The 12,275-nt window shown below is 39.7% G+C and overlaps 1 protein-coding gene across 1 annotated transcript; it reads right to left on the reverse strand.

Annotated features, from left to right (window-relative positions):
• Positions 1-2,681: 2,681 nt before the first annotated feature.
• Positions 2,682-6,117, reverse strand: sox17 (SRY-box transcription factor 17). The gene is made up of 2 exons (XM_053498415.1): positions 5,657-6,117; positions 2,682-4,044 (listed from the first exon to the last, which is right to left on the reverse strand). Exons 1-2 carry the CDS (start codon positions 5,937-5,939, stop codon positions 3,017-3,019), a joined length of 1,311 nt encoding a protein of 436 aa, XP_053354390.1. The 5' UTR covers positions 5,940-6,117; the 3' UTR covers positions 2,682-3,016.
• Between the last annotated feature and the right edge of the window lie 6,158 nt (positions 6,118-12,275).

Consider the following 12,275-nt stretch of genomic DNA (forward strand, 5'->3'; position numbering starts at 1 on the left):
TAGTTATTAAACTAGAGAAACTAAGTAGCTGTGATGATTTCTTTGCTTTTCTGCTTTAAAATAAATCAAACAATGCTTCACTTACAGAAAGTTACTTACATTATCTGCAATTTTACTGGTTTTGTCTGTTCCTGTTCTGCTCAGGTGTAAATGTGGAACTTCAGTGATAAACAGGAACATTGCTACAACCAGACTGTGGGACATGCGTGGGAAAGACAGACACACACACCTACACACACACACACACACACGCACGCCACACACACACACACACACACACACACACACACACACACATACACACACAGACGTCTGATCCTGACAAAGGTGTCTGACCTGTGTTATGTTTTGACCCCTTCTTCTTTATTTAGTTTTATTTTGATGTATTTTTATTTAGGAGGAAATCCTTCTCGTGGAAGTTCTGTCGGTTTTAGGGAACTTTGCTTCCTGCGCAGCTGAGGATGTTCCCAGCTCATCTTTCACGTGTTAAGTAGCCGAGACAATATCTGAGTTGAGGAAGTGCAGACGGTCGCTCTTGAAAAACTACCACAAATGCACCAGTATTAAACACAATGAAGCGCATTCATCTTTCTGTTCAGAAATTCATCATTGACAGTTTCCAAAAAAAATCTACAATTACTCTATTAAAAATGTTTCATATAAAGTTTCATATAAGAATTTAGATAATAACAGTATGTTTGTACATATAATGGTGATGCTGTAAAACAGTAGCTTAAAACAAGAAGAACAAGGAGAAGATGTGGAACAAGGAAGCAAATAATTAAGATAACTGGAAATTATTGATTGACACTTTACAGCAGGAAAAATGCATGACATAGTTTATACTGTGAACACATAGGGCTCGGCTGCACAAGAAATCCCTAAAATTGTTCTATTACTACCCCTGAAAGATTTGCTTCAGACAAAGTGAAATAAATCAGGGTTATTATAATTAAACTGCGATCATTCTAAATTAAGAAACTAATACATTTGTAAATAATAGAGGTTAAAAGAAGTCTTACAAATAGCCATTGGAGCCGGCATGGTAACCCTTTCTTCCTTTGGGCTCTTGCTTTTGATGCTCGTGTAACAAGACAACAGCACTACATTTATGTTTTACAACAGATTGTTTGTGAAAGCTAGGCTGGTAAAGACTTTAGAAATGCTCATTTACCACATATTGAATTATATCACTCACTATACTGAACAATGGATTTTTTATTTTTAAGGTTTCTAATAAAGTAACCCTTCAGAACTGAACTCCTGCCTCACTGGAACATTATTTAAACTCCGTGCATATAAAAGTGTGATTATGTCTATATTCCTAAGAGTCAAATCAGTGAAAATAGCTTATTGTGTCAGAGCTGGGAGCACTGATCAAGTTGAGTTTATATTTAGAAGTGCACAAGTGAACCGGGTTTGGTTTGGGAAAGCCATGCCTATGAAAGTGATAAGGCCAGGGAGGAGACTCATATTCCGAGGATTATAAAACCGAGTCACTCAGCCTCATGCACGCATGTGACACACACACATACATTGAAGTACACATGCACTCACACACACATACATTCCTTTTCAGACAAGAGACGCCTCGCCTCGTCTATTGCAGCTGCCTCCTCTAATGGACATTGTGCCCTACTGTGCTTACAAAGCATGTGTGTATAAAAACCATACACACTCACAACTCCTTTTACTTCCAAATTATGGAATCTGTGAAGAGTGCTTGACAGGACCAACTGTCTGTGACGGACAATGCGCCTGCACATTGTGTATATAGTATGTTTTTTTTGAGTGTTGTCACAAAGGTGTGTACAAGGCTATGGTGACTTTCTGTGTCTGTGATCAATTAGTATTAGTTACCTGTTAATTTGAGTATTAATTAGGTGCTAGCCATCTAACCCCAGCCTCCAGTTAATCTCTCTACCCACACAAACACATCGATACAGGTGTTTCAGGGTGGTGACAGGGCCTGTTATTTCTCCCTGGGCCCACAAAATGAAACACACGCACCCAGACACTTGTCCCATGGACCACACTGTTCCGTGTGTGTGGGAATCTGGAGGTCTTCGTGCAAAAACCTGTTGCTCCTGCGCATTTCCGTCAGTAGGCTAAAAAAAGGGATACGGGGTCAGTGTCAGTGACCTCCTCCGAAAAGGCCCCTTCCTTTTTCAAACAGAAAATGAACGCACTCATACCGCACACTCTGAACAACCCTCTGATTGACGCAGACTAATTGTTTCTAATATAAGACAAAGCGCAATACATGGTCCTTCCATTGGCCTGACTTTTATTCTCAGGTTCTCGCAGGCCTTGTTTGCGTTTAGGAAGGTGTGAGCGTGTGTATTTAGAAGTGGAGTGTGGGGGCGTTTGAGCTCAGGTCCTTATTGATGTTAATGATGGACTTTGTTTGGTGAAGGTGAAGAGATTACGATCATATTTAATCATCAAAGCCAACAGGGCTGCAATAAACAGGAAAAAGTGTGTTAATCGCAGTTCCTGCAGCACGAACACACACATAAACACATAAATGGAAGAAGGAAAAAAAAAAACACGGACAAAAGTACACAATACAAATATTAGGAGGGGTAGAGAAGCTAGTAGGAATAATAATAAAAAAAAATTAATAAAAGAGAAACGCTGCAACCTTAATAAAAGTAATCAAAGTAAGACCAAAATGTTTATCACTGAGATGTTTATTTCCCAAAAAAGTGCAAAAAAAGTATGAAATTACATTTTAATACATTAACATTTCATTTTATAAAATGACTTATGTACAATGTTTTTCAACATTACTGTCTCCTTAAGAAACACATACGCATTTTAACATTTAATTAAGCATGTTTCAGTGAATTTATACAATTTATACACTTCTAAAAAATTATCATAACTCCCTTCATTTTATTTTAGACTAAGATATACAAATACATGTGTACGTTTCCGCACGATGTGGCGCTGACAGTGTTAAGTCATTGATCAATATCTGTAGCTCTGAAGTGTTTGCTGTAAATCAGAAGCTTCAGGTGTTGTTATAGTTTGGGTAGTACACAGCAGTGCTAGCATCAGACAGTACAGTAGAGATGAGGTCAGACCCCTGCATCGGTGCATGAGTTAACCCGTATGACAGGTACTGCTCAAATTCCCCACAAGCCATTTCACTTAACATCTCAGGAGCATGCCGGCACGTCTCTGTATGTGTGTGTTGGTCAGTAGGAGTGTGCGAATGTGTGTGACCTTCTTGTGGAGGTGACTGCTGCTCCACTGGGCGTTTCACCTGAGAGCCAGGGTTGTAAAAAACACCTAAGGTAGTTGGGCAGCCCAGGTACGCAGGGGGCGGGGCCTGATTGGAGCCAGGTGACAGACTCCTATTAAAAAGCGCCTGAGATATTGAATGCGCATGGTGAGGATTGATATTGTGGCTGACACTGTGGCTCACATTACCGAGTTCCTGAGGGTGTGAGCTGCTCATCAGATTGGTGTGTGTGTTGCTGTGGCTAGGCACTAAATGTAAGTTGGAGGTGGTGTGTGTGTGGACCTGTGAGTGTGTTGTGGCATGTGAGTGTGCGTCATTTCGTACTCTGCCTTGAGCCTGTGTATTAACGAGAGGGTGCTGGTGCTCTAGATGAGCGTAGTCTTGTTGGTGATGGTAGCTGTAGGCCATGTGAGAATTGTCCTCCTGGGAATGGCCAGTGAAAAAGACACTCTCTGTCCCCATTGCATCCATTGGGGAGGAGTCAGGAGTGGGAAGGCTGTAGTGCTCAAACAAGCCCTGGGCATCGCAGTACTGAGACAAACCAGTCTGAGGCAAACCCCCAGGAGGGAGGGAGTAGCCCACTTCGATGTTCTCCATATTAAGAGCACCCTGAGGCTCACTTGCCCCAGGCATCAGGAATCCAGAGTCCAGGCGCTTGATTCTCTTAACTTGTTTGCGGCGACGAGGCCGGTACTTGTAGTTTGGATGATCCTGCATGTGCTGCACGCGCAGTCGTTCCGCCTCCTCCACAAATGGTCGCTTATCCAACATGGACAAGGCTTTCCATGACTTACCTAACAAAATACAGAGATATAGGCAATTTAGTTTAAATTAAATAAATTATAAGACATGACCTCAGAAAGAATATGTCTCAAGGTGTAACTGGATACACTTTCATTCTTGGTATAACTTAGCCAGGAGAAAAGTGAGCAAATCAATCAAGCAAAGTTTCTGCAATAATTTATACTGCCCTTACAATTCCATGATATTAAAGGACAGCTCCATGTTACCGAACACCTTATTGCTGGTGTGACCATACTAATAAACTTACACATTCAAATTGCAAAGATTAAAGCCAGGCAAAAATATTGCAATTGTCTTTTGACAGATTTTGACCAATGTTCCAGCATTGCACTAGATGGTGTCAAAAGTAAATAATAACAAATAATAATTGTAATAATAAACAGCATAAAATAATTTGAACACTACAATGAGTCATAAAGGTAGTACTGTATAATGAATACAGCTTTGAATAAATTCATTTAGGCTTATTTTGTGTAACAATCTTTTTACTTCTACAATTTTGTTGACATTTTGTCAGGTATTAAGGTGTTTATTGCAAAGATCTCATATGAGCAGGAAAAGTGCCTCAAGGGCATAATGGCTGTAGCAGGCTGTTATCAGTTACAATCAAACCAATGACCTTTTGATTCCCAGCAAAGTTTCATCTGCTTTCTGGACTATTTGAGGAATTATCCAGTCTAATGCTGCCCTAACTCCTTAAGAAACCTATTTATGAAGTTACTTACATTAACAAAGAATCATACTGGGTACAATTCTTTTTCCTCCTATTGTTACTTGGATTATAAATAAACACATTTGCATTAAATATTTGAATGAATTGGCATAATTGTTAAAATGATAACCTCATAGGGTAGTGAGTGCCTGTTTAAGGTTAATACTAAAATAAAGATTCAATAAATCTAAACAAATAGAGTAAACACATGCTAGATGCAATGCATAGATATAAAAACTATTTTTGTTGTTTTACGAGAACAAAGAGTTCCTCTTTGGGAAGAAATTTTGGAAGGATTCAAACTACACAAAAGAGAAAAACTCATTGATTTATGTCTTTTAAAAAATAAAAATTTAAGTCCTGATTATTAAATCAGTATCCTGAAGCACCACAGTGTAGTATCTGCATATGATTAGGCTTACAGTTAAAGGACAAACAGTGCAGTATTGTACCTATAATTTCCTTGCATTGCATGGTTGCGTGATGAAAAGTTTGCCATTCTAAATGCTCGGTTAAAAAATACGGTTGTGCTAAATAAAGTGTTAAAAACAATTGTGAACACATTTTGTTCTATTTAAAATAAAGACCTTTCAGTAAATTAAAACTTTACGAGATTAATCTGCTGAAAGGATTTTTCTAAATTAATTAAAGTTATATAACCCTTTACTGGACTGTGCAGATGAGGATTTTGTTTCTTGAATAACCTGTTACGTTTGTAAAGTAGATAAAGTAGAGATTTGTATACATTTCTTGTCAATAAAAGCAAAATCGAGTGAACAGAAATGGTAGTGTAAAATGTTTTAAAAGTACGTTAAGAAATGTGTGAGGTCATGCTGCTAAACCTGCACAGATTAAACAGTGATGTTGCGCATTAAGCTGCCGCCACTCACCGAGCATTTTGCTGAGCTCGGCGTTGTGCAGGTCGGGGTTCTGCTGTGCCAGTCTCTTGCGCTCGTCTTTGGCCCACACCATAAATGCGTTCATAGGCCGGCGGATGCGCGCTTCGCCTTTCCCGCGCGCGTTCACGCACACGTCGCTCTTGGCTTTGGCGTGCGCTCGCGGGCTAAGCGGCTCCGGCCACGCGCACTGCGCCGCGCCGGCCATCATGGCTGAGCTGGTCCCGCGGGCCTGGCTCGGATCGTCGCTGGCGTAGCCCGCATCGGGACTGCTCATCTCGCGATAACCCGCACCCTCCGATAACCGCAGGGCCGAGAATATAACTTCTTTAAACTTGGATAAACTTGGCGCAAAGTTCAACAAAATAAAAAAGTGCAGACTTGCGCTTCGATGTTAGTTCCCTCCTCCGCTAGAGCAAACCAAGACACGCGTGACCCGCTCCGGGACACCGAGTTAAGTCGGAATAACGCAGAGGGATGCCGCGAGCTTTAAAAGCGCAGCTGCAACCAATAGCGCGCGCGGTGGGAGGGCTCGCGCAGCGTGGCCAAAGAAGATGGGACTTAGGAGTTCATCAGGCGAGTACGACTCACTCATAACCGCTTTACCCCCCATGGGGACAAACTGGAGTCACCGGTTGGAATAACCCCAAAGCTTTGTTTTAAATCGTTGCAATAAAATTTTACATCTTTTTGTTTAAAACATTGCATTAAAATAATTAATTAATATCTGTTGTTTCATTAATTCATTTTGGTGCTTCGTATCAAAGGGATTAGTTGTTATGTAGTAATGAATTCTAAAATGTATACATACTTCCCATCATTACTGAGAGTCCTGTTTATAAATCTTGCTCCCCTAACATTTCACTAGACTTATTTTGGGTGTCATATTTTGTTGTATAGGCTATAAAAATGCTGTGTGCAGTCATGTCTGTTCACGGAAAATGATGTAAGAATCCATAATATTTCTCTCTCTCTCTCTCTCTCTCTCTCTCCCTCTCTTTGTCTCTCTCTTTCTCAAGTTAAAAAGTTGCTTCATAGCCTTGGACCATTTGTATTTGTATAAGAAAATAACTACAGAAATAAATATAAACAAATATGCATGCATTCATCACTGCAATACTATATAGAAATACTAGTGATTAAAATACCGAATCGCTCTCTCTCTCTTTCTCTCTCTCTCTTTCCCATTGTGTGTGTGTGTGTGTGTGTGTATTTGTTTGTGTGTGTCTTACATTTGCAAACAGTGGTGAAAGAGAGACGAGAGAAAGCGAAGATATTGACTTGGAAAACAAACTTTTAAAGATTAAACCGATTAAACTTACATTTAAAGCACTTATTCTAATCATAATTTAAATTGACTGAAATCCAGGTGGTACGTCATCACGTATAATTGCTACAATATTGTTTAAAAAAAAAAAAAGGCGCACGCGCTCCTGGCCAGGTTCACCCGTGCTCAGGTCTGTTCCGGGAGGGGAAGTGGTGTCGGTGGGATTGTAGTGCAGGTGTGATTACCAGGAGCTTCTGCTCGATTTTTTTGCAACGGGTTAAAAAAAAAGGGATGTGCGATTTAAATTATTCCCACAATTTTATAGGTAAAATTCATGAGTCGAGGGGAAAACATTTTTCGTCAACTTACTTGGACGCTGTTTGTATCAAGGTCAACAATTATTCCATAAACGCAGGCTTATTGTGATTAAAAAGGATTTATAGCCTACATATTATGTCTATATTATTAAAATATTTTTGTAATAAGTTTGTAATGTACCTAATTCTATTTCATTAGGTTAACCTAAACATACAAGATAATTTATTATTTGTTTAACTTATTACTACTTGATATTCTATTTGAGTGGAAATTTAAATATGGTGATACATCAATATTTTTTTCAGTATGGACAGAAATACCCAATCTTCCCCATTCAGTTACTTTCAAACTTATTAAAAGTAATTTCCTTATGTTTAATGCAGAGGAATCACTTAAATTTATTTAATTCTTCATTATTTAAAAAAAATCATTTGAATAAATTAAGTGGGGCATTCCAGATACAGAATAAGAGAATACACTTATAAGAGTAAAAACTTTATTTCTATATCAGTATTTCACTAGTGCTTAGAAACCATCAAGATAAAAAGTTTTTTCAGTATGCCAGAGCCATAATCGGACTGTCTGAAATGCTGGGCACCTAGGAACTCCTTTAATGGCCCAAACGTGTGAAAACGGCTTAAAGTGGGGTCAGGACTATTTGGGGATGTGGCAAAAACTTTCTGCTGAGTTCCTGTAATGTGCAAGTGGTGTTGGTGAATGATTGTGTGTTCCCACAAGCAGATGCATCTCTTCCACATGGTTGGTGAAAAGTTATCCATCAATTTTCAAGGATCAGGCAAATGAACATCACCGGATGTTTACAGGAATGACCGCAGTGGGCTCTGACCTCGACCGAATCGTCATTCACAGATGGCCTTCTGTAAAACGTTTGCACCATTTAAATGTTTTACCCCAACAAAAAGTCTCATCACTGTGCCGTTTTTGAAGTCTCCAGAAATCTGTTTTATGACATGCACAAGAAATTTCATCATAAGTCCTGGTTTGACTTGAACACCCTATTTACGGATCAATGACCGAACAATTTTACCATACTACATTCTCTGAAATTATACTGTACAATTTAACAGAAAAAAGGCAGTGACTTTATTAAAGCAGCGCATTAGGCAATTAGTGTGTCTATGTGTGTATATACACAGACACACACATATCTGTAAGTAAACAAAAAACAATATTGATGTAAAAATCTATAATGTGCGGATTTGCTCTGAATCAGCGATAATGTTAATTTCATATTTTACAGAACCATTTTATCTAGTGGAGTATTTTAGCAGAGGGTGTATTATGAGAAGTTAGTATACCTTATGCATCTGCTGTTCCGAGAACAACTGGGAACCTCATCGAAACCACATCCTATTTTTCCAACAACCTTATTCTGTGTTCATGTGTGTGTGTGTGTGTGTGTCTAAAAGAGAAGAGAGAGAGAGAGAAAGAGAGAGAGAGAGAGATCAACTTGTCTGCAAACCCCTCTACCTCTAATTATAACTATATAAATTTGATGGTTATTTAATGAAAAGTCTGAAATAAATTCCAGCCTCAGTTTTTACACTCACACTGTACAAAGCAACACAGCAACACCTCATCAACTCTCCCACCATCACACACACTCACCCACACCCACACCCACGCAGTATATTTGGACCATCACACATCTCTATTGTCCCCCTGAGTAAGCACACAGAGGGAGTGCTGGTTCGGTATTACTGTCATCATCTATTTTACTACCAGAGACGGAATATGTTGTATGTGTGTGTGTGGTGCTAACACATATACAGCTTCCGCTTGACTCATGTAAAAAGGAGCACTCAGGAGCCAATGCTATTGTGTAATTCCCCAGAAAGGCTCGCCTGGCGACAGTCTGTGTGTGTGTGTATATGTGGGAGTGTGTGCGAGTGTAAGCGAGCGGGTGGGTGTGTGTGTGTATGTCTGAAGGCGGACAGTGTGTGCTCCTGCGCCAAGGACAGGAAGCAGTTTGTGGGGGACAGGAAATGCACGCTGAAGCAGTGGCTCAGATAAGAATAAGAGACTGCTCCCTCATACACACACACCTCACTCCACCCCAGACTCCCCTAGGCCATGCTGGTGCCATACAGACCTTCTAACCCACCCTGCAACTTTTAGAAAGGCTAAAAGTGTTAAAATGACCTAACAGACCTGATAGGGACCGTCAGTGAAAGTGTCAGTGATTAAATACCACAACAGATTTGTTTATTTGTTAAAATAGAATCTCAGATAAGCCATGAAACACATAGAGCACATCTACCCTTGTGTTGGGTATGTGTCGACCCAAATTATATATCGGTCAAGCCACCTGAACATCACTGTTTGCTGTTTGCCACAGCTATTCTTGTGGCATTAAAAACAATAAAGAATTCGTAGAACAAGCTGCAGTTTCTGAGCCTGATCATAAGTTAAGTGGCCTGCATCATGTTAGTATGAAAGGCCACAAAAATTGCATTTTATCTTTAATGTTAAAGATTAACTTGGTTATGTTTTGCTCATTTTATGTAGGCCCTCAGATCTTTCATGACACCATGGTCACAGTTGTGGTATGAGGTGGATGGCATGCCTGGATACACATTTGCTCAATTCTTCATTAACTACAGGCAATTCATAGTTAGTAAATATACTGGAAAACTTTGGGGAAAGAGTGACAAAAAGAACCCAGAAGGAACTTATGCAGACACAGGAGAGAAGATTCAATTATTTGTCACATGTACCTTTTTTTCACATATCTTGGGTCAGTGCAGTGGCAAGATACAGAGACCCTGGAGCAAATTGGGTTAAGGACCTTGCTCAACAGTGACACTTTGACAGTACTAGAGCTTGAACCAGATTTGGCCCCATTTAAAATAAGGCCCTTTGTAAGGGGCCCACTGCAATCATTCCTGTGAACATTCAGCAAGTGTAATGCGTGTTCTTTGAAAATTGGCAGATAACTTGACGCCAATTTGCAGAAGAGACACACAATGTACACACAATCCTTCACAAACACCACTTGCACATTACAGGAACTTGTATGGGAGTTATTGCTACATCTTTCATTTAGCCCTGACCTCACTCAAAGACATTTCCACATTAAAATATTAAAAGGAGTTCCTGGGGGGGGCCAACGTTTTAGATGTTATGCAGGCAGTCTGATCATGGCTCTGATATGTTGAGAAAACTTTGTAGCTTCATGATATCTAAGTACTAGTAAAGCGCTGAGATAAATGCATTAGTGTCGCAGCAGATTATATAGAGAAATAAAGGTAGTTTTTACTTTCATAACTGTGTCCTGTTATTCTGCACAATCAAAAGTCCTGGTTTGTCTTGAATGCCCCTTATCAAGTTAAAATATTGTTGTTATTATTATTAATATTTTTAGTGTTTATTATTGCCCGAAAGAAAATGGCACTGAAAATATTTTGAATTAGAATTAGAATTCCAGAAAGTGATTAAAATAACCAACACACATTTATATACTGCAAATTGAAACTAGCTGCAGTATAACAATAAATGTTTGCTTGAAAGGTGGCATGGTGGTGTAGTGGTTAGTACTGTCGATATATTGATTCCTGGCCAGACTCGATTCCCATCATGGAGTTTGCATGTTCTCCCTGTGCTTGGTGAGTTTCCTCCAGGTACTCCGGTTTCCTCCCACATTCCAAAGACCTGCAGATTAAGCTAATAGGTGTTCCCAAATTGCCCGTAGTGTGTGAGTGAGTGAGTGTGTGTGCCCTGTGATGGATCAGCACCCTGTCCGGGGTGTACCCTGCCTTATGCCCTAGACCTCCTGAGATGTCTAGGTCTATGTCTAGATGGCCCCCTGTGACCCTGAATACAGGATAAAGTGGTATAGACGATGAGTGAGTGTTTGCTTGAAGACAGTCAGTGATTTAACTGCTTGATAAGCCCGAGACATAGTACCTTGTCTCCCTTGTACCTTGAGGTTGAGTCATGCTTGAGTATGGTGTAGTGCAAGTTATGTGCCTTAGCATAGTTGATCTGATTTTGGCTTTGTAGACAAGCGTCAGTTTTTAAATTTGATGCAGACAGCTACAGGAAGCCAGTAGAGGGAATGCAGCAGTTCAGTGATATGGGAGAATGTGGGGAAGTTGAAAACAATTCTTGCAGCTGCATTTTAGATTAGGTGCAAGGGTTGAATGGTGGGCTGAGACAAACGTGCCAGGAGTGGGTTGCAGTAGTCCAAACATTAGATGCATTGACTGACCTCTGTGCTTAGAAATGGTTGGGAAGCAGAAACCTGCATGACCAAGTTGGGGTAATAAAAGTCATAAAATGAGACAGATTTGAGAAAAAGGTCCTTATTGATTTATCTTCAGGTTTTGAACAGTTTATTGTATAATTTGATTAAAAGTACCTTTTAACAATTAACAGAACAGTCCATATTAACAAACCAAAACAAGTATTAACAATCAAAAACTAAAATGATTAATTTAGGTAAGTATTCATACTTTTTATGTGGTACTTTGTAGAAGCACATTAAGCAATTACAGCTTTGAGTCATCATGGTTAAGTCTTTACAAGTTTTGTATATCAGAATTTGGGCAGTTTCTTCCTACGAATTCTTCCTGGCAGATCCTCTCAAGTTCAATCAGAATTTATGGGGCGTGCCTGTGAAGTGTCATATTATGTATGGTTCATGTCTGGACATCGGCTGGGCCTGCTAAGGACACAGCATGATTTTGCAGCTAATATTTTTTACAGAAGTGATGGTATTAGCCAGTTGATAAGCGGTGCTTGGTTTTTACCAGATGTACCACTTAGAAACACCAGATTTGGAGTTTAATGTTTGTGTCAGCAAACCACAATCCTCTTTTCTCATGTTGTCAGAATGCCCGAACTTTACCATACAGACCTGATAAATGAAGTATTTATGACGTTTTGTTATTGTCAGGCGCTCACATCTTGACCAAGGAAGCTCTGTTAAAATATCCATTGGGTTCTTGTTCCATGGACATAATTTATGGGAGGATGTGGCTTGTAATCCCCCCAATATTCAAAACC

This window comes from Clarias gariepinus, chromosome 1, assembly GCF_024256425.1.
Source record: "Clarias gariepinus isolate MV-2021 ecotype Netherlands chromosome 1, CGAR_prim_01v2, whole genome shotgun sequence".
In the NCBI taxonomy this organism is placed as follows: Eukaryota; Metazoa; Chordata; class Actinopteri; order Siluriformes; family Clariidae; genus Clarias; species Clarias gariepinus.

Coding starts and splice junctions, on each gene's coding strand:
- sox17 (XM_053498415.1), bottom strand. CDS start 5,939: ATGAGCAGTCCCGATGCGGGCTACGCCAGCGACGATCCGAGCCAGGCC. Junction 4,045..5,656: donor CGAGCTCAGCAAAATGCTCG/GTGAGTGGCGGC, acceptor GTATTTTGTTAG/GTAAGTCATGGAAAGCCTTG.